This window comes from Heptranchias perlo, chromosome 17 (genome assembly GCF_035084215.1).
Source record: "Heptranchias perlo isolate sHepPer1 chromosome 17, sHepPer1.hap1, whole genome shotgun sequence".
In the NCBI taxonomy this organism is placed as follows: Eukaryota; Metazoa; Chordata; class Chondrichthyes; order Hexanchiformes; family Hexanchidae; genus Heptranchias; species Heptranchias perlo.
In genome coordinates, this window is record NC_090341.1 from 19,446,939 (window position 1) to 19,470,741 (window position 23,803).

The following is a 23,803-nucleotide window of genomic DNA, read 5'->3' on the forward strand; positions in this document are numbered from 1 at the left end:
ATATAACATTACATCATATTTTGCCATTTACTCTCACTCTCTCCCTATGTATCAAATCTCCCTTTTTCTATGAAGACAAAAACAAATGTGAAATTTCCAAAAGCAAATTACTTGTTAGTTTCATATTTATTTAGGCAAACACTCACAAATCTGTACTGTAACTGATTAATTGTGTAGCATGCTTGAAAAAATAATTATTAAAGAACAGAACATAAATATGCTATTTGACCATACATTTAATTGATTATTCATCTAATTAGTGATTGCTGTGACATAAGGACATTGCAGAGAAAACAATAAATTAACAAATGCTACCTTTGTGGTAGAATATCAATATTTGCAATTTTATTGTGCCTATGAATAACCTTAGGAATGAAATTCAAATACCTTGCACATTCAGATGCTGCTGTTGAGTGCATTTGTTAGCAACTGTGATTGGAAAGATATAAATAAAGCACATTGTAAAACAGCTGCTTTTAAAATGCAGGGATAATGTATATGTTCATTCTTCATTACTCCCCTGCAGCCAAAAGGCAGGAATGGAAAGTCAGAAAGAAATACAGGAAGTGAAAAGCCACATTGACAATATAGGCAGTGTCCCACCTTTCATCTGCATATGTATAGGGGGCATTCACTGGCTGCCATGTGACAACTCCATGCCGCCTATAATATTCACGAGCACATCACTTGGAGCAATCTGGACTGTAACAGAAGAGGCAGTTTGCATTTGACTGCTAATCAGCCAGTGGCCGTGTCTGAACGGAGCTTCAGTCAAGGAAGGCAGAGGAGAGCACGGCAGAAAGAGCAAGGCACCGAATGTGACTACGGTTTTACAGCAGCTGTGGGAGGGAGGCGTCAGCATATGTGCAGTTCTGATTCTCCAGCTGAGCACTCTTTAGAGACAGAGATATAAAGACATCGCACAGGAGCTTGCTCGTTACACAGATTTGCCAGGCTTCCGAAAAACCCCCTCTCCACATAACTGCTTGGCACCTATCGTTTCTATCTTTGTTTCTGTTCGGTCTTCAAGGTTCCTCCACCGGATTCAGCACAAATGATGAACTTTCTGCGCCGAAGGCTTTCTGACAGCAGCTTTATTGCTAATTTGCCAAATGGATACATGACTGACCTGCAGCGGCCAGATCCCCCCCAGCCCCCTCCGCCAGTTTCCCCCACCCCAGAAAGGAGGCAGTCGAGCCAGTCCACCGGAAGCAGCTTCTTCAGCTCCATTTCAAATGCTGTCAAGCAAACTACAGCAGCTGCTGCGGCCGGATTAGCAGAGCAAACATCCACTGGTGCTGCCAAGAAAGCCAAGATTCTCCTCATCATTGATGAACCTCACACCGACTGGTAGGTACTCCTGTGTCTACTCATACAGACAGCATAGCAGAACCGCTCTTGCCATTATGAGAAGATCAATCATTGTTTTCTACTAAGCAATAGGGTAAAATCACTCACTAAAATTATATTTTGGTAGAAATCACTGCACAATTCAGGGACACTGAAAAATACATGCTTGTATTTAAAATTCCGGCATTAGGATTAATAAATTCTCTGTTTTGTCTTTAGACACCTGAAGGCAATGCAATAAATACAAAGGCAGTTTTATGTTCTCGGTAAATGTATTTATTCCCTTTTATTTGAACACCACTGGGAATGGGGGAGATTGTGGTTTAATTAGGTTCTCAGTGACAAGCAGCTTGCACTCACTGCTTTCCTTCTTCATAGTAACTGCCATGGAGGAATACTCACGAGGGAGGGGGATATACCCAAGGTGATGCTATAACTCTCATGGGTCTTTCTTACAACCTTACACACTGCACTGCAGAACAAATAGCATGTTTTCCATATCTTGAGCCATATTTCCTCTGCAAGGCAGCAGTCACAATATACAAAAATAAACCCTTTTTTAATTTTGTGAGGACATTAAATTTTGTAATATTGTTTTTGCTGTAACATACTCCTAGATAACTACTATATCGGCACACAACAGCTTCTATTTAACATATTTTGTCCCACCTATGGTGGTACAAATAATAACGCTTCATAGCTGTTAATGGTATTTCACCCCAAGGCCCAGGTTTCCATTGACAGTATACAAGAGCCTTGTTAAGAAAGATCAGTGTGTAAAAAAAAATGATTTCTTACAAATGGTGGCTGGCCTGAAACAGGACTACTGATATTCCAGTTGAAAGAAAACTACAAACACCTGTTTACTTTTGAAACCAAAAATATTTTAAAACCACATTTATGTTTAGCCTACATCTTCTGAAATTGTGAAATTAAGTATACATCACAATTTTTTGTTGCATAACTGCTTGACAATAGCAATATGAATGTTTCTATTAAAGGAGAATGAAACACCTGTGGTGAAGTTGTTCCTTTCACTATGTTAATCAGTTTTCACACCTCATAATTATTCTGAATGATTCCCTGCTGATGTTCACCTCTCTGGTCAGAGGTCTCTGTGCCCCTTTACAGTATTTGAGTCAGTTGTGTTGCCATGACATCTCTTGCCCTGGTGTGAATTATGGGTATGTTGCATCTGCACAGATGCTCCAGAGCACCCACCCTTCCATGACATCATTTCCAAATAATGGAACTGATGATAGAGGGAAACTGATAAGCTCTCAGTCTTGTTATTTAAATATAATTTGTGGTAGGAAAAAGGTGTCATGGCAACCCGAGTGCTCAAGTAAATGAACAGTTTGTTCTGTAGCTCTGTCATTGTATGTATTCTTACAACAAGCAATTAGTGTAGTACAATGAATCAGTCAATCATAGAATCAGTAGAGATGGTACATAGAGACTTTTGTCAGAGCAACTATTTTTAGAGGCAATTGGCTTTCAAAAGATTCTTTTTAACCATATAATATTTTTATCAAGACATTGCAATATTAATTTTCAAAAAGCCTATTCTATGCTAAAAAAACAGCTGCATTACTCTGAGCATAAATCATTAAAGAACCCGATCATTTTCCTTTTAAACACAGAAGAATTTTAATCAGGTTATAGAACTTTCAAAACTCCTTAATGTTTTGGGAACCTATGGGTTCTTTTGCTGTTCCTGTTGACTAAAAAAATCAATATACTGTTGCTGCCTCTTGTGTTGCAGAGGGTATTAATCTGCGCACAAACCTTCCATTCGATATATTTATTCTACATGTTTATGTTTACTGTTGTTCTAGCATCAAATGAAATAGAACATAACAGAGAACATATCAGATTCCTAGCAGTGTTCATTTACAACCCATTAGAGGTCCTGATTTATTAGGATCTATAATAAAGTATTTGATATTCATTCCTTTCACAACAGAGCATAGTTAATAACTCATCATTATAACACTGGATTTTATATATATAATTACAACTCACGAATGTGCTGCAAGCATGCTATCATGGTTCTCAAAAGGTTGCAGATCAAAGTAAACATAATTTATATCAGATTTCTGCTCACTGTAGCATGAGAGGGTATGAATGCATTTTTACTCAGGAAATGCTGACTTCTTCAATTAGACAACAGAAGAAGTTGTTCTGATAAGAGCTCATTCTGCAAGATTATCACCAATTTATAAAAATGATTCATCTGAACTTAAAGGTAAAATTAACTTAAACTAACACTTAACAAGATAAATGAAAGAGGGTGAATTATAAATCAAATATTAGTGAAATTGTCATTTTTGAGTTATCAGGTGTGTCCACGATCCACAGTCTATTTTTAGTTCCCAAACTGCACTTGACTGAATAACCTGTTACAGTAAATATGAGAATATGCTGTTCTTGAATTCCCCTTTGCTTTCGGGTCTTTCTCTCTCTGTCTGTGTAATCTGACCCATTGTGTATTCAGTATACTGGGATGTAATGTTTTCCGTGGCTAACCTGTCTGAACACCAACGACACTTTTGACTGCTGTGATCGTCTCCCAGCCTAATATATGCTATCCGATTTTAGAACCCTTCACTCACTCACCTGATGAAGGAGGTAAGCTCCAAAAGCTTGTGATTTTCAAATAAAACTGTTGGACTATAATCTGGTGTTGTAAGATTCCTTACAATTCTCCCAGATTGCACAGTGGAATTGCCTTGTTAGGAAATTCATAAATATTGCAGTAGTTTCTTATCATATTACAAAGTAGCACATTAGTTGAAACTAAGCTTCTGTGCCTTCATCATTTGCGATCTCTAAGTCATGAAGTCTCCTTCATATTTTTTTATTCATTCTCGGGATATGGGCGTCGCTGGCAGGACCGTCATTTATTACCCATCACTAGATGCCTCTGAGAAGATGGTGGTGGGCCGCCTTCTTAATCACTGCAGTCCGTGTGGTGAAGGTAATCTCACAATGCAGTTAGGTAGTGAGTTTCAGGATGTTGACCCAGCGACGATGAAGGAGTGGTGATATATGTCCAAGTCGGGATGGTGTGTGACTTGGAGGGGATCTTGGACATAATAGTGTTCCCATGCACCTGCAGCCCTAGTCCTTCTAGGTGGTGGAGGTCACAGGTTTGAGAGGTGCTGCCAAAGATGCCTTCGTGACTTGCTGCAGTGCATTTTGTAGATTATACACACCACAGCCATGGTACGCCAGTGGTGGAGGGTGTGAATGTTTAAGCTGGTGGACGGGTGCCTATCAAGCGGACTGCTTTGTCCTGGATGGTGTCGAGCTTCTTGAGTATGGACTGCTTCATTATCTGAGGAATTGTGAATGGAGCTGAACACTGTGCAACCATCAGGAAACAGCTCCCCTTCTTACCTTATAATGGAGGGAAAGTCATTGATGAAGCAGCTGAAGATAGTTGGGCCTAGGACGCTGCCCTGAGGAACTCCTGCAGCAATTTCCTGGGGCTGAGTTGATTGGCCTCCAACGACCACAACCATCTTCCTTTGTGCTAGGTATGGAGAGCTATTGGAGAGTTTTCCCCCGATTCCCACTGACTTCAATTTTACTAGAGCTCTTTGGTGCCACACCCGGCCAAATGCTGCCTTGACGTTAAGGGTAGTCACTCTCGCCTCACCTCTGGAATTCAGCTCTTTTGTCCATGTTTGGACCAAGGCTGTAATGAGGTCTGGACCAGAGTGGTCCTGGTGGAACCCAAGCTGAACATCGGTAAGCAGGTTATAGGTGAGTAAGTGCCGCTTGCTAGCGTTGTTGACAACTTCTTCCATCACTTTGCTGATGTTTGAGAGTAGGCGGATAGGTTGGTAATTTATCCTACTTTTTGTGGACAGGATGTATCTGGGCAATTTTCCACATTGCCAAGTTAATGCCAATGTTGTGGCTGTACTGGAACAGCTTGGCTAGAGGCACGGCAATTGCTGGAGCACAGATCTTCAGCACTACAGCCAGGATGTTGTCCAGTGTACTCAGCCATTTCTTGATATCTTGTGGAGTGAATCGAATTGGCTGAAGACAGGCATTTGTGATGGTCAGGACCTCAGGAGGAGGCCGAGATTGAACATCCACTCGGCACTTCTGGCTGAAGATGGTTGCTAACGCTTCAGCCTTGTCTTTTGCACCCCATGTGCTGGACTCCACCATCGTTGAGGATGGAGATATTTATGGAGCCTCCTCCTCCTCCTCCCATTAGTTGCTTAATTGTGCAACACCTAGATGTGATAGGACTACAGAGCTTTGATCTGATCCGTCGGTTGTGGGATCGCTTAGCTCTATCTATAGCATGCTACTACCACTGTGTAGCATGCATGTAGTCCTGTGCTGTAGCTTCACCAGGTTGGCACCTCATTTTCAGGTATGCCTGGCACGCTCTTCTACACTCATCATTGAGCCTGGGTTGCTTATCTGGCTTGGTGATAATGGAGATGTGAGGGATATGCTGGGCCATGAGGGTACGGACTGTGGTGGAATATAATTCTGCTGCTTCTGATGGCCCAAAGCATCTCATGGATGCCCAGTTTTGAGCAGCTAAATCTGTTATTAATTTATCCGGTGGTAGCGCCGCAAAGCCCGTTGGAGAGTGTCCTCAGTGTGAAGATGGGACCTGGTCTCCACAAGGACTGTGCAGTGGTCACTCCTACCAATACCGTTATGGACAGATGTGTCTGCAACAGGTAGATTGATGAGGATGAGGTGAAGTAGGTTTTTCCCTCATGTTGATTCTCTCACCACGTGCTGCAAGCCCACTCTGGCAGCTATGTACTTCAGGACTTAGCCAGATCAGTCAGTGGTGGTACTACCCAGCCACTCTTGGTGATGGACATTGAATTTTCCAACAAGAGTATATTCTGTGCCCTTCCTCCAAGAGGTGTTCAACATGGAGGAGTACTGTTTCATCTGCTGAGGGAGGGTGGTAGGTGGTAATCAGCAGGAGGTTTCCTTGCCCATGTTTGACTTGAAGCCATGAGACTTCATAGGGTCTGGAATCAATGTTGAGGACTCTCAGGAACACTCCCATCCAACTGTATAACACTGTGCCCCCACCTCTGGTAGGTCTGTCCTGTTGATGGGACAGATCATACTCAGGGATGGTGATGGAGGAGTCTGGGACATTGGCCGATGAGTATGATTTTATGAATATGACTATGTCAGGCTGTTGCTTGACTAATTTATGGGACAACTCTACCAACTTTGGCGAGGATGGTCGACTGAACTGGGTGTGCCTTCATCATGTCTTAATTTGATGCCTATTTATCATATTGTTCTCCATTGTTTATCCTCTCTACATACAAAACATGGGTACCTTTATGATACAACTCTTAGGGTAGGATTTTGTCTGACAATTATAATTGAGTCATGCAATAGCCTATCAGCTTAAAAAATTGTCATTTGCGATGTATTGCAATTATCCAGATTTAGCAAAGAAACACAGCCTTCTGCCATTCCACTTTATCTAACTGTTGAAGAATTCTTTCACCTTAATAGATCACTAACAAATTTTTAATTTCAGATTCTTTTTTGAATTCTGAAATTATACATTACGTTTTATGTACACACAAATATCACTCACACCAACATCTTGTAGTGGGAGCTCTGGTCGAAGGTCTGTTTGGAACCAGCATTCTAACATTTGTCCTAGTTCTGTCATTTTAAATCTGGAAGAGTAGCCTGACAGCATTGTCAGTGACTTAGAACAAGACAGTACCTCACAACTCTCAGTGTTCTTTTCACCCAAAGTTTGTAACACTGGCACAGATAGACAGATGCCAGAGGGTGCAGTTAGTGAGCTTGAGGAGGTAGCATCAGGTGATTCTCAGTGTACTGACACTACCCAGATGATTACATGGTTATCATCAACAACCCCTCGACTTTGGGAAATGCAACAGTGTGGTGACATTGGGCAGCTGTGCTAGGCTGCTATTGCCATTCAGCGGCCATGCTGATTGATGCATCAATCACATGTCTGACACCAGCGTTAGAAGCTCAGTGGCTGATGCTGCAGTTGATCCTCACAGCTATCCTTGCAGCAGATGGCAAGCAGTGCAAGTGGCTCTCTGCTTACCTGGACTCTGTGAGGCAGTTATCCTTCAACATTAGCAGATGGGTGCGTCAGGGCCTGCAGATATGGTTGGTGGCTTAATAGCAGGTGGGTGCAAACTGACCTTGCTGGTAGGCCTTCTTTCATCTTGAAATAATGCAACTGAGATGCTCTAAAAGCAATCTTCACTAATTCTACATTGTCTTCTCCACTAGAGATGCTAATACCTGTTTCAGGACCTCAATGCCAAATTCAACAAAAACTGGGTCTACAACAACAGCCTAACCAGCAGTCCATAAAGGGCCGCTGGAAGCAGCTGATGTTTTTACTTTTTTACTACCTTAATGTGGAGCTAGGAGGAGCAGGACTGTACTTCCTGGCTCCATACCAATACTGCAGGCTACTGCTGGCCTGAGCTTTCCTCCTTCCCGTTCACCAATTTCCCGGCCAGTAAACGTAGTAGCAATATCAAGCAAAATTAAGAAATTTTAGAATTCATGTTCTACAATGTCTTAATTCTAGCTTATATTAATATGATGCTTAAATGTTATAAAAATTATCCTAGCTACATTATAAAACCACACGTGACTCCTTTGAGATAATGCACATATATTGTAAATTTTAATCTACTCAATTCTGCTTTAAAGGATCTATAACTTTGAAATAATATTACTGTATATCTCAGTGTAAAGGATTAAGCAAGTGTTGCTCTTGAGCAGAACTGCCCTGCAACTTGAAGATAACAGAATTCCTTGGGAGTCAAATAACCTCACCAGTACACTGTGACAGTGACTATAAATCTTCACGTGCACTCTCAGTACCTTTGTCTGTTCCAGTTTAGTTCTCCTGATCTTTTCTACTTTGCAATTTAATGGATTCTACCTATTGTTAATTAGATTGTGATCAGAATGGAAAAACCTTTAACAAAGCTGACACCATATTCGAACGCTGCATTAAGGTTGTATGGGAAATCTGGCACTGTTTCAGTTCAAAAGTACACTAATCTTCCAAACCTGCAACAAGCCCCACTTGGGTGATAAATTGATTAGAGAATTAGGGTAGACAAATACTTGAACTACTTGAGTGCTGATCCTTAAAATGTAATTAAATCAATTATAGTAATGTTCTCTTGAATGCAAATGTAAAACAATTATATATATTTAAATGTACATATTAGCAAATGAGGCAATGTAACTCACTAAAGATGTACTATTATTACGGTGGTTCACCAACTTCTCTCATGATGTATCTATCATGCTGAAAACAGCGGTTGCCTAGGAGTAATTACAAGGCCAAATATTAACCGAAGGGTTTGGAGGGCAACATACTGTGTGCAGTTTTGGTCTCTTTATTTAAGAAAGGACATAATTGCTTTGGAGGCAGTTCAGAGAAGGCTCACTCAACTGATTCCTGGAATGAGGGGGTTATCTTATGAGGAAAGGTTGGACAAGTTGGGCCTGTATACACTGGAGTTTAGAAGAATGAGAGGTGATCTTATTGAAACATATAAGATCCTGAGGGGGCTAGAAGGGGTAGATGCTGAGAGGGTGTTTCCCCTTGTGGGAGAGACTAGAACTAGGGGCCACCGTTTAAAAATAAGGAGTCTCCCATTTAAGACAGAGATGAGGAGAATTTTTTTCTCCCAGAGGGCCGTGAGTCTGTGGAACTCCCTTCCCCAGAAAGTGGTGGAGGCAGGGTCATTGAATATTTTTAAGGCTGAGTTAGATACCTGATTAACAAGGAAGTCAAAGGTTATAGTAGGTAGATGGGAAAGTAGGGTTGAGGTCACAATCAGATCAGCCATGATCTTATCAAATGGCAGAGTAGGCTCGAGGGGCCAAATGGCCTACTCTTGCTCTTAATTCGTATGTTCTTATGTATGTTCGTATCGACAATGAGAGCAATGCTTGGGTAGTTGTGAACCATTATCTGAACAGCAAGATCAGATTACAGCCTTGAAATCACTGCCAGAAGTATTGCTTGTTGTTTATAGCCTAGACTATTTTCAGTTTTACATGAGGGTTTTAGTCTGGTTTTGGCTTTGTTCTGGCATGTCTGCCAGTGTGGATCCTCCAGCCAGTGTGCTCAGGGATTTTGGGATTATGTTGCTACAAGATGATTAATGATCATGGGACAGCTACTGCAGGATTGAGAAATACCCTCTACCACAATTTATAAATACTTTTTAAAAAGGTATTGTGATGGTGACACATGTTGCATCTTTAATCTACTGCACCTTAAAAGGAATACAATGTGGGTTCATACCCATAATCCTCCACTCGCTGCATTCCAAATCTCAGCCGTGTACCTGTGGGGAAACATCGAGTGGACTTCAGACATTATTGCAAGGAAAGGTACAGAAAATCTGAGAGCTAGGTATACTGTGCATCTCTCTCCCTATTGGCTAGGTTCAGAAGGACATTAACAGAGTCTTGGAAGTACATCACTGGTTGCCTTCTCACCCTGGTGTTGGTCAGTAGAACTACTCAGTTTTTCCAATTATTAAAACATTGGTGGAAAGAAGGCCAGCTTAAGTGACATAATAAATACATTTTAAAGGGCTGATATTTGAACCATGCACTGTTTGTAATCTATCCCTTCAGTGGTGGCAAATGGGAACTGCGACCCCAGATGTCTATCAGGCATATGTTTAAATAGAGCAGTTACTGCAAGACATGGAAAATAGCAAAGCACATGGGAATGGATTTACTCCGATGATAATGCACTCCTGTCCAGCTATGGCTTTTGCTAAAAACTTTATCACCTATTTTTGACAGACATAGGAATAAACATTGGAAACAGATGTTTGGTGATATTATGCAGAACATCAAGGTACATCATCTCACAAATGTGTATGTATACACAGTAGGCCAATTCAGCCCCACAAGGAAAGCATCCACACTTCGCCCTTGGGTACAGAAGAGCTGGTGCTATCATCAAATCTCTGATTACTAATAACATGTTCAAAGATGTCTGTCAGCAACATGCAGTTACTAAAAGGTCTAAAATGAAATTAAATCAAAGGAAGAAGTACTTAAGACCTTCAGTTGAGTGGTTAAGATAGCAGTTTTTAAAAGGCTGCGCCAAACAAAAGGGAATTGAACAAAAATGCATATATGGTTTATATTCTCTGCATTTTCTTTATGATTAAATAAGAAGTGTCATAAAAATTTCCAATTTTTTTTTATGGAGGCAATCTTTATAGCTGCTCCTACAAAATATAAGATGTGTCCATATTTTGTGACTACCAGTGACTCGCTACAAATAAATTCATATAAGCTGTACTCTTGACAGTTTCATAGCCCAGAAATTAGATTAAAAAGTAAGAGGATCTGATTTGCTAGTTGCATTCCTAATCTGTATGTTACCAATCCGTCAATAATATCATATTTATGTACTGAACTGTAATAGATGATTTTGGGCCAAGTTTTTGTGTTATAAATGAAACCATTGTATATTAAATAAAAATGTTCACTAATCATTGGTGCTTCCTAGAAGTTTTATGATTTTTGGATTAGCTGATGTTATTTCACTGAAGGACAATTTGTAAGCCAGTGTCCATAACCATGAGTCATTCTTCATGATGATAAGATGGCAACATTTTTGCATCACTCACAGCCTACAAGAACATACAGATGAGATATATTTATCTGTGAAGTCCATGTTTTCCTATTTTATGCAATTTTCACTTCTTAAAAAAAATACTCAAGTACAACCCTTCTCAAGAGGATGTGCTGGAAATCTGTTCCTAGAGGCTGAACAACATTTTTCTAGGTTATAGTCCAACAGCTTTATTTGAAATCACAAGCTTTCAGAGCTTTCCTCCATCGTCACTCACCTGACGAAGGAGGAAAGCTCCGAAAGCTTGTGATTTCAAATAAAGCTGTTGGACTATAACCTGGTGTTGTAAGACTCCTTACATTTGTCCACCCCAGTTCATCACCGGCATCTCCACATCATAACATTTTTCTAGAGTCAGCTGCTAGATGAGCAGGACTCCTTTCCCTCTTTCTATCTTGGGAATGAACTGGAACCAAGGGTGGAGCTGAGATCATAAACTGCCTGCGTGGGGAATCAAGGTATTAAACCTGTGTCCGACTGTTCCATTGAACTGTACATTGGAGCACTAACTCGTTGAGGTGCATGCCATGAGAAGTACGTCTTTATGTTACTTTGGTTTATTCATGAAATCCCATGATAATCAGATAATTCAGCTTTTTCAAGAAAAGATATGCAGTATCTGGTAAGGATGCAATGAAGGCAACAAAATTAATAGCAAAAATATCATCGGATTTTCAGTGATTTGCTTGAGCACTAGTGAAAGGTTTAGAACATTATCTTTCACCAGATTTTGTTAACCAAACACTTGTGCAACTGATTATGATTCAATGATCTCAAAGCTGGACTCGGCAATATCAGTAAGGCTGTGACTGTCTGATTGGAATGGACTCATTTCAGGAGTTACAAAGGTTGTCTGGTGATTTACCTTAAAAATCACTATAGTTCTAGCCTATGGCTGGTACTTGGTTTTGAAAAATACACTGCGCATTCTTGAGGCATGTTTGTCTAAATTGGTCAAGTCCAGTTCAATATGCAGTGCCTTTCCACTTGTAATGAATGTGAGAGGGTGGTTCTCCTCCAGCAGCCTTCGTGCCTGTAGATCTGGCAGAACCTCCAGTTATTTTTCTAACACTCATAAATTGTGTTCTGCTTCATCCCTTGGGTCAAAAATATTAATAGTTTCTGACATTGAAGCACTGGAATAAGGTTCTATAGGCTCATAATTTCCAGTGTCTATGGATCAGCGGCATTCGAGGTCTTAGCTCTAAATTCTGTGGCAATCGATACATAATCAAGTCTAGACAATGTCGTCTTTCTTCAAACATAGCAAAACCATGAAATATAAAGTCGTCAGTACAATTTGTTGGGCTTAGTTCTTAAATGATATCCAAGTATGCATGCTGGAAGTCAGAAAAATAATCTGATTTGCATTCAAGGGAAATTCATGTTCAAGCTAAGTCAATATACTTGGACAAGATAAGCTTCAGTGACTTGAGCATGTTGTGGAAATGAAAACTTGCACTGCTGCTTTGACTAAACAATAACAAAAACTTGCATTTATATAGCGCCTTTAATGTAGTAAAATGTCCCAAGGCACCTCACAGGAGCGTTATCAAATAAAATTTGACACCGAGCCACATAAGTAGATATTAGGACAGGTGACCAAAAGCTTGATCAAAGAGAGAGGTTTTAAGGAGTCTTAAAGGAGGAGAGAAAGGTAGAGAGGCAGAGAGGTTTAGGGAGGGAATTCCAGAGCTTATGGTGTAGACAGTTGAAGGCAAGGCCACCAATGGTGGAGTGATTATTATCGGGGATGCGCAAGAGGCAAGAATTTTTTCTTTTTTATTCGTAAATGCCCATCCCTAATTGCCCTTGAGAGGGTGGTGGTGAGCCGCCTTCTTGAACCGCTGTAGTCCGTGTGGTGAAGGTTCTCCCACAGTGCTGTTAGGTAGGGAGTTCCAGGATTTTGACCCAGCGACGATGAAGGAACGGCGATATATTTCCAAGCCAGGATGGTGTGTGACTTGGAGGGGAACGTGCAGGTGGTGTTGTTCTCATGTGCCTGCTGCCCTTGTCCTTCTTGGTGGTAGAGGTTGCGGGATTGGGAGGTGCTGTTGAAGAAGCCTTGGTGAGTTGCTGCAGTGCATCCTGTGGATGGTACACACTGCAGCCGCAGTGCGCTGGTGGTGAAGGGAGTGAATGTTTAGGGTGGTGGATGGGGTGCCAATCAAGCGGGCTGCTTTGTCCTGGATGGTGTCGAGCTTTTTGAGTGTTGTTGGATCTGCACTCATCCAGGCAAGTGGAGAGTATTCCATCACACTCCTGACTTGTGCCTTGTAGATGGTGGAAAGGCTTTGGGGAGTCAGGAGGTGAGTCACTCACCTAAGAATACCCAGCCTCTGACCTGCTCTTGTAGCCACAGTATTTATATGGCTGGTCCAGGTGGCCCGCAGGATGTTGATGGTGGGGGATTTGGTGATGGTAATACCGTTGAATGTCAAGGGGAGGTGGTTAGACTCTCTCTTGTTGGAGATGGTCATTGCCTGGCACTTGTCTGGCGCGAATGTTACTTGCTACTTATCAGCCCAAGCCTGGATGTTGTCCAGGTCTTGCTGCATGTGGGCACGGACTGCTTCATTATCTGAGGGGTTGCGAATGGAACTGAACACTGTGCAGTCATCAGCGAACATCCCCATTTCTGACCTTATAATGGAGGGAAGGTCATTGATGAAGCAGCTGAAGATGGTTGAGCCAAGGACACTGTCCTGAGGAACTCCTGCAGGAATGTCCTGGGGCTGAGATGTTTGGCCTCCAACAACCACTACCATCTTCCTTTGTGCTAGGTATGACTTCAGCCACTGGAGAGTTTCCCCCTGATTCCCATTGACTTCAATTTTACTAGAGTTCCTTGGTGCCACACTCGGTCAAATGCTGCCTCGATGTCAAGGGCAGTCACTCTCACCTCACCTCTGGAATTCAGCTCTTTTGTCCATGTTTGGACCAAGGCTGTTATGAGGTCTGGAGCCGAGTGGTCGTGGCGGAACCCAAACTGAGTATCGGTGAGCAGGTTATTGGTGAGTAAGTGCCGCTTGATAGCACTGTCAACGACACCTTCCATCACTTTGCTGATGATTGAGAGTAGGCTGATGGGGCGGTAATTGGCCAGATCAGATTTGTCCTTCTTTTTGTGGACAGGACATACCTGGGCAATTTTCCACATTGTTGGATAGATGCCAGTGTTGTAGCTGTACTGGAACAGTTTCGCTCGAGGCGTGGCTAGTTCTGGAACACAAGTCTTCAGCACTACAGCCGGGATGTTGTCGGGGCCCATAGCTGTATCCAGTGCACTCACCCATTTCTTGATACCACGTGGAGTGAATCGAATTGGCTGAAGATTGGCTTCTGTGATGGTGGGGATATCAGGAGGAGGCTGAGATGGATTATTTACACAGCACTTCTGGCTGAAGATGGTTGCAAACGCTTCAGCCTTGTCTTTTGCACTCACGTGCTGGACTCCGCCATCATTGAGGATGGGGATGTTTGCAGACCCTCCTCCTCCTGTTAGTTGTTTAATTGTCCACCACCGTTCACGACTGGATGTGGCAGGACTGCAGAGCTTTGATCTGATCCGTTGGTTGTGGAATCGCTTAGCTCTGTCTATTGCATGTTGCTTCTGTTATTTAGCATGCATATAGTCCTGAGTTGTAGCTTCACCAAGTTGGCACCTCTTAGGTATGCCTGGTGCTGCTCCTTGCATGCTCTTCTACACTCCTCATTGAACCAGGGTTGATCCCCTGCCTTGTTGCTAATGGTAGAGTGAGGAATATGCCGGGCCATGAGGTTATAGATTGTGCTGGAATACAATTCTGCTGCTGCTGATGGCCCACAGCGCCTCATGGGTGCCCAGTTTTGAGCTGCTTGATCTGTTCTGAATCTATCCCACTTAGTACAGTGGTAGTGCTACACAACACATTAGATGGTGTCCTCAGTGCGAATACGGTACTTCGTCTCCACGAGAACTGTGTGGTGGTCACTCCTACTTATACGGTCATGGACAGATGCATCTGCGACAGGTATATTGGTGAGGACGAGGTCAAGTAGGTTTTTCCCTCGTGTTGGTTCGCTCACCACCTGCCGCAGGCCCAGTCTGGCAGCTGTGTCCTTCAGGACTCGGCCAGCTCGCTCAGTAGTGGTGCTACCGAGCCACTCTTGGTGATGGACATTGAAGTCCCCCACCCAGAGTACATTCTGTGCCCTTGCTACCCTCAGTGCTCCCTTCAAGTGGTGCTCAACATGGAGGAGGACTGATTCATCAGCTGAGGGAGGACGGTAGGTGGTAATCAGCAGGAGGTTTCCTTGCCCATGTTTGACCTGATGCCATGAGGTTTCACAGGGTCCGGAGTCAATGTTGAGGACTCCCAGGGCCACTCCCTCCTGACTGTATATCACTGTACCACCACCTCTGGTGGGTCTGACTGCCGGTGGGACAGGACATACCCAGGGATGGTGATGGAAGAGTGTGGGACGTTGGCTGAAAGGTATGATTCTGTGAGTATGGCAATGTCAGGCTGTTGCTTGAATGGGAGGAGCGCAATGATCTTGGAGGGTTGTAGAGCTGGAGGAGGTTACAGAGATAGGGAGGGGGCGAGGCCCTGGAGGGATTTGAACAGCCACCTTAAGCTCTGATTATTTTTGATAACCTTTGATAGCCACCTTAAGGTCTGATTACTTTTCATAAACTCTTTTGCACTCAGAGTGACCTAAAATTGCTGTAAGTTCCCATTAACATTGATGGGAATTCTTGAAATGTCTGAGTACTAAATGGTTCATTTAGAAAGCTTACAAAATAGGAACAGTTTGGGGAATTGTCCTTAATTTCATTCCATTGCCAATAAAACATAACATTTTAGATTGTTATTTTTCATAATCAACAAGTTGTGTTTAGATTTGCAGCTCCACTTTATGTATAAATTGCCAGAAACAAGAAGTGTTGAATTTGATCGGCTTTTTAAATAACATTTTGGATATCCAGCTTGCTAACTTTGGTGATAGCTTCATGCTGTGAAATTCTGTTTTTTATTATTCGTATATGTTTGACCTTGGCAGTTTTCTATTTGTTTCTTCATATTTTCAGACCTCTATCAGCATGAGAATTAAAGAGCTGATACTGTTGGCTTTGCTAGTATAGCCAAAAAAAGCTGCAAATAACAAGTGGTGAAATCGAGGTAGAAAGTACCAAGGGACTATTCCACCATGTTTAAAGCTGCTCTGACTAATTCGACCTCTCCAAAAACATTAGCAGAAAGCTAGTAAAAACGATTATTTTGGCTTGTTAAGGCATTATTAAGGAAATCAAGTACCTTTCCACAGCTGCACAGTTAACTCAAAAGTGAATATTTTACTCCTTTCCAAACTGGCAGTAATCAGCTTAATGAATGGAAAGGTTTTGAAGTATTATGTCAGACATCGGCAGCAGCTTAGGAACAGCAAATAGTAATATAATTCTTGCATTTATATAGCATGTTGAAATGCCTCAACTCTTTGCAATAATAAATTACTTTTTCAAGTGTGGTGACCATTATTCAGCAGATTCAGTTGGTTGGCCAGAAATGGGTCATGGTCCATCCTGTTGGGGAAAGAGGGAAAAAAGAATAGATAAACAACAATACATGTTGATATAAGCTCGTTAGCAAATTGAAGGCTAATCTATTCAACTTGAAAAGCTCTCGGCAGCAGTGGTTGATTTATGCATATCTGAAGTCGGCACATTTTAGACAGACTCAAATGGACGTATGCCACTAGCATCCAATTTTCTGTTGTCAGTTCATTAGCATAACTTCAGGTGCAGTTTCAGATGGTGTAGGGAGCTCACTAGTTGTAGGAGTAGAAATTGTGTTCAGTGAAATTTAATGGGATGGGGCCAATTAAAGGGAAGTGTTGCAATATGTTAACAAAATTTCTGCAAATTTTTGGAGAGCCTCATAATGGGGTAGAAATTTGCCTTGGGCCCTATCGCGTCGATCAGGCGTTATTCGTCCCGCCCACTATACAGTTCTATTGAATTCAATGGGGTGGAACATCAGGCGGGCGTAGTACGGGCGGCCAATGCGATAGCGCCTGTTTTTGCTGCACCGCCCAAGACGGATTTCTACTCCTAGCCATCTCAACCATTTCAAGCCTTTACCAAGGATTCAGGAATAGAAGACTAAGAATGAAGGAAAAGGAAATCAAGATAGAGGCAGTAATCTGTAAGTGAGTGATAGGGACCAGCACCCAACCCCTGATTTGATGGCTACTTAAATGGAAGTAGTCTGGTTAAGGTGGTTGTGAGGAGGGTGGCCCGCTGTGCCATTTCATGCCATTGTCCCCATGCATTGCAGCATGCCCGCAAAGTGGTGGAGCTAAGTTTCAGGCCACAGCTGAATGTTACTTTCATTGCTGCAGATGTTACATGATTGCTGCAGATGTCCTTGAAGCAGGCGGCATGGTTCTGCAGCTGCCTCTTTGCTGATCCAGACTCTCAAGAGGCTGTTTCCCATAGTCACTGCCAGGTAGGTGTGACAGGGCCTACAGCAACAGTTGGTTACATCTTGACAGGTGCAGCCAATTAAACTACAGTGGCTCTTGATCTTTCATGCCATGCCAATGGAAACATGATATATTGTGATTGGATGCTTTTGAGGAAGCATCCAAAATTAAGGTTAGTTAGGAATCAGCATATCTTAAGGGTACCACTCGGTCTGTTGTCCTAGCTTCCTTTGAGCAGAGGAACCTCTGCATGCACTCATCATCTGCCAAAGTGCCTTTGTCTGTACATTTGGGTAGCAGCAGGTGGACAGGGAGCACCTCTCGTGCTCACTGACCTGTCAGGCTTCTCTTCATTGGTTCTCATTGTTTTCTTCCAAACACCTCAGATAGGGGAATTCCTATTGGTAAACTCCTGACTAATGGTGCTGAGGCCAAAAAATAAGAGTTTACAACAATTGGTATAAACGGTCATGAAAACCTGAGTGCCAGAATGGAAAAAAGAAGAAAAATGATTAAAAAGTGGCTTAAGTATTCTTAACATTACTGTGTCCTCCCAATAACCTTCTTTATACTTACTGCTGTCCAGTAACCCTGGATGCCTATTTCACATGCATGTGATTTACATCAGAACAATAAAAGTAGCCTGTAGCAGAGAAAGGTTGGTATTTACTTGCATATTGTTGACCGGAGGTCACCGGTTACGGTTACTGGCTTAGTACACGGAGGAGAAGAGTCAATTCTCTCTTAATTCTCAATTCGCTTCATTAACGTTGTTAGATCATGTACATATAGCTTATATGTCTGGTTAGATATAGGCATGCAGTTTACAGCAGGTTATACAGTTTTATACCCAAACTAGGATTTAAACGCACACCCACTAGGTTTCTCTGACTAACTCTCCCTGAGTGGTCACAGAATAGAAAGGATATTATATTACCTGGAAAGGAGATCTGACGCTGGCCAGGCATTCCGTTCTCTCTCTCTCTTGGCGTCGTCTCTACGTCCCTAACGTAGTCTCTACGTCCCTGACGTAGGGTCTCCCACTTTCGCGATGGTTAGTCTCCGGAGTCTCGCACACAAACTGGCACCAAGCCTGCAATTCTTCAGTCTTATGTCCAAGTCTGTCTTTTCGAATGATGCTGTCTTCTCCTGTTGGCTCAGATTTGCTGGAGTGGTTGGTGTCATCCCCTGATTGGCTCTGTTCCAAGAGGTTAGGTAGCATCACCTCATTACTCCTTTTCTAAATAAGGACTGGTGTCTCATCACTGTCCCTTTGTCTCTGAGAAGTGTAACTAATTCAAACCGGTTCCGGCCAGCTCAGACCAGTGACTGAACTCCAGGTCACTTCAGTTCAAAAGTTAGTCTCTTTGCCTGAATGTTAGCAATTCGACATAAACTCAGTAGTTTTCTGCAGCCCCTGGCCAACAATATATTAACTTAGTGAAAATATTTCACTCACTAGGAAATCACACAGATAACATTTATTTCTGTGTTTTGGTTAACCTCTGAGTGTGTATTTATTATTTCTATTATGTTATAGTAAGCCTTTAGTATTAGTGGTGGTAGTAACAGCAAGTGTATAAGCCTATAGCCACATACATATGTAATTGGTTTGTTAGAAGTCAGGGAAATTTTTAGTGCACCACTGGTGTTAAAGTGACAACCTAAGAGGGGTTAGGACTGTGAGTGCCAATTGACTCAATCAGTACTGCCAAGGCTCAAAAGGAGAATCTGTTTTAGCTCTGGCCAGGACTTTGGCCGGAGGGTTACTAATTTAAGTATTTTGATGCCAGTCACATTCAGAAGTGCAACTAAATGAATAAAAAAAACACACAAACAGCCTAACACACAACAGTTTGATGGTCACTGTGTACTACTGCAGTGAGATATTCAAAGAACATAGAGCATTATAAGCTCCATCAGTTCAGTAATATTTAATCATTCCATATCAGATATGAGTCCATGCAAAGTAATTGTACTTTCTATGACTCACTGGTGAATAAGCCAGTAATACATAGCTATCTTATTAATGCAGCTATTATAAATTTAAATAGGTCGTGATTGAGTTTGAATTACTGTTAATCTATTTACAGTGAAACAATATTAATGGATGTGATAAATGTTCTGGATCATTTATTAGAACTATCAGTGGTAAATTGAAGGGCTAAAATGAACTTTGACTAAACATGATCTACTGATGATATTTATTAAAGGAGCCAGTCTGGATTCTTGAACTCAATAAACTGAACTATTTACCACTAGATAAAATACATAATTAAGCAGCATATAGAATTTCATTCCTCAGCTTTAAAAATGGCTTTTGCAAGATCAGAAGATAGATATAGTTGAGAAGGGCCAGTTGGCCAAACTAAATTCACCCATCCAGAAAGAATCTACTGTCATCATTACATCCAACTGTTCCTCAAATGATTCCAAAGGTTTTGCCTCCACTACTCTTTCCAGAAGTCCTTTAAACATGCACCGCACTCTTTGTGTGAAGAACTTCCTGGCATCAGTACTAAATTTGTCTTTTGCCAGTCCTTATTGTCCTACTGGTTTAACTTGAAGTAGTGTTCTAGATTTATTTCTACTAACTTGTTCACTATTTGAAATACCCAAATCTATTAGTGCAGGGCAGAGGCCTGGGATTTTAAAAACATATTCTTTGTTCTTAGATAGTTAGCTTCCTCAGGTAAAGACTACATTTTCAAAATCTGTCAGGGAACAAACTTTGTAATATTTTTCCTTTCAGGTTTTAATGAAATGACTTTTTAAATTTTAATTGAAAATAATGATCTAGCTTTATTGGGAGGGAAGGGAATTCCTGATGTTCCTCCTCTTTTTGCATCAAACTACCCAGACATGTGCTTATAGGTATTCATCTTAAAAATGCAAGATAAGCTCAAAGTTAAAGCACTCTTTGGTATTATAGAAAACCCAGATTCCATTGGGAGTACAAATTCTTGAAGTAAAAAAGCAAACAAACTTGCCATAATAATGAATAAGAGAATGAAATGACCTTGGAATGTGGGCAATGACTCTGCCTTTCTCCTTCTGAAGAGCCTGTTTCAGTCAATCTACCGGCTGGTTAATGAAGCATACAAAGCAGATTCACAGCACTGGTCTAACCCCGAGTGAATGTGAGGCAAAGTAAAAAGAATGTTTCATTCAGCTGCTGAAATTATAATGGGTGGCAACCGTCCAACAGCACCATTATGAAGATGCAGCATTTCTTTCCTGCTTCTTCCCAATCTATGAAATTTACAGAAACACAGGTCGGAGCAGCTGCATTTGTAATTAGAGTTTATACATTTGCCATTTCAATACTGCAGACTGCAAGCTCCCCACGACACATGGTGTGTTACTAAAATAATTCGCTCCTTCCATTTGATTTTATTGTTTATTCCTAATATTATTTGCTATCTTCTCAATGTTTAAAAATTTCAAAAATATTTAAATGTTTATTGATTTTTCACAATTATTTGAAATATTTACAACTATTTCATAATAATACACCATATTTATATATCCAGTAATATTTTATAATCCAGTAATACTTATTTGTCTCCAATGAATTTCTTGGTAGTTCACTGCTCTATTGTCTATTTTTGAAGCCACTTCCATAATTTTCCATTCATCTCCTCTTAAATTTCCATTTGTCAAGCACTGCTCAAGGAAATGATCTGCCAGACTACAAGCAGAGTCTCATAGAAATGATTAGCCCGTCTGCAAGGTGTATCAGTTTTCTGTCTGTTTTACAATTGCAAAGAGCTCTATCACAACCACATCTCTCTCTTACTGAATCAGATTTTGTTTGGCAGTGGCTCATTATTCATCTTCAATTCCAGTTTCCACTATAACAGGGCCTCTCTCATCCTCTTGAATTTATACCAACCCTTTCTCCATCTGAATCCACAAGAGACCACCATTCTGAGCTCCAAGCCATTTTAACACCCTCTTAGGACTCGTTATACTACAGGACCCAGTCTCAGATTCCACACACTAGCTTCCAAATACTGGTTAAATTTTTATGTTAGGAAGGAGTCAGCAGGAGTTACATTAAAAACATTTAAAATTGAGTTTTAAAAGTTTTCCGTTAAGCAGGAGCATTCTTTCTCGTTATACTCATTATTATTACTCTTAAGATTCAGAAATTAATTAGTGCTCAAGCCAAACCCAGAAATCTAAGGTAATTTGGTTTCATGAAGCTAAACCAAATTGAATAATGCTTATCAACATGCCCAAGACGCACACAGCATCCCAGAGAGGAAATGACTTCTTCAGATTAACACGATAGCCTTTTCTATACAGGATGGCAAGTGAAACACAGCAGCCTTCATGATGTTTAAAAGAACTGTTTCTTTGTTTGAGGAGGTTCAAGAGTTGGGCGATATTATCGTTGCAATTACCTCATATATATTCATACCCACATCACCCCAAATCCCTCCCATGTTTAAGGTAAAATTGACTGCCTCTCTCCCCTGTACTTTGCCTGTCAGTCTGCCTGATGTTCTTTCAGCTTCTCCTCACCTGCCCGATTCCCAATGCCCTGTCTGTCTGCTCAATGCTCTGCCTGCCCCTCCCACACTACAGTTACGGAAACGAGCCCACCCGATGAAGTGTGGGAGATTTCAATGAGCTGATTTAACTGGCTGCATGGGACAAACAGGCCACTGGCCAGCACATTCTGCCAACGTACCCACTCTGACCAAGGCAAAGGCAACGTGTGAGGGCTTGCTGATGGAACTGCGACATGAGAGAAACAAGAAACAGGTATTGGATGAGAAGAGGCAGACAGGGCATCGGACAGGGAGAGGCAGACAGAACGCTGTGCAACAGACAGAAAGAAGCAGGCAGAATATCGGGTGAAGAGAAGTGGGCAAAGCAGCACCAGTATCCTGCAATGATTATTCTACGTTAAATCACAAGCACACCCTGTGTTTTAGAGTTAATTTAAATTACTAGCCAGAAATAAATATATTTAACATCTCCACTGTTAACATGGCTAGAATTAATTTCTCTGCCATTTTTCTTCATACCTTTGGACATGGAGATATTTACTTCAGGATAAGATACGAGTTTGGCATTTGTTTTGAATGAAATCTATTTTAAATACAAATCTTCCAAGTGCCGGAGAAATATATTTTATCTCATTCTGCAGACACTACCTCCTCAGGGAAGCACTCAATTACCTTTACCCACACTACACTTCAGGAAACATTCTCTTCTTGCATAGAGAATTGAAAAAAGAACTTAAATGAATTCTGTACAAGGCCATTGCTGTCCGATTTGTCAAGTCAAATTATTGACTAACATTGCAATTAAGATGAGGCTCAATTGGTGTTTATATATTTTCTCAGTAACTGCCTCTGGATCGAACAATAGGCAGTATTTCAAATTACCGGGTGTCTCTACATAATTTCAAAAAAGCACAGTTTGGGATGATTCATAATGATATTATCAAATCACTCAGGAGATATGTTCAATAATACCCGCTGCCATCTTCATTTTAATTTCAAAGCTATTTTAATAGACACAGCCTTCATTTGTTACTAGGGCCATGTGTTGTTTTTTTTAGGAGCAGAGTAAGGATTAAAGATGAGATAATGAAAGGGTTGTGGGTTGAACCATTAGTGGTATTACATGATATGATGGACAGAAGGTCTGAGAAACAAAGGAGGTATAAAGATAGAAAGCCAATGATGCAAAAGTGGAAGTACCTGGTTTGCTTCCAGTGTTACCTGGGAAGTTAAAAAGAAAAAACAGAATATATAACTTCAATGAGTGGTTATTAAAATGATGTACACAAGAGAGGAATGTTTTTTTAAATAACTAGTGAGCTTTATTATCTAGAGCGTACTTCTTTAAGAACATAAGAAACAGGAGCAGGAGTAGGCCCCACGAGCCTGCTCTGCCATTCAATCAGATCGTGGCTGATCTTTGACCTCCCAATCCCCATATCCTTTGATTCCCTTAGAGTCCAAAAATCTATCTGTCTCAGCCTTGAATATCTTGATATCGAACCATAATATGCTTATAACCAGATGGAGAATTAAGTTTTTGGGGCCAAACATCAATGGGATTCAGTAATACCAGATTTGAGAGGGTGTGTTAATATTTTGCAAAACAAAGGTGAGCTAATGATTACTGATGATGGAGAGGCAGGAGGGATAATATTGTTCAGGGAGAAAAAGTTTGTTAAACCATACTTTCCTGGAAGGGCCCAGATTCTATACTACTCTGTACTGTTAGCTGATTTCAGCCAAGGCTGAACAGTAATGG

At 41.3% G+C, this 23,803-nt stretch overlaps 1 protein-coding gene across 1 annotated transcript in view; it reads left to right on the plus strand.

Moving 5' to 3' along the window:
• The first annotated feature begins 605 nt into the window (after window positions 1-605).
• The window catches only part of syn2b (synapsin IIb), a 282,170-nt gene continuing 258,972 nt past the window's right edge, over window positions 606-23,803 (plus strand). The window contains exon 1 of the mRNA XM_067998658.1: window positions 606-1,350. Coding sequence (XP_067854759.1) covers window positions 1,055-1,350 — 296 coding nt within the window. The 5' untranslated portion in view covers window positions 606-1,054. The remainder of the gene's footprint in view (window positions 1,351-23,803) is intronic.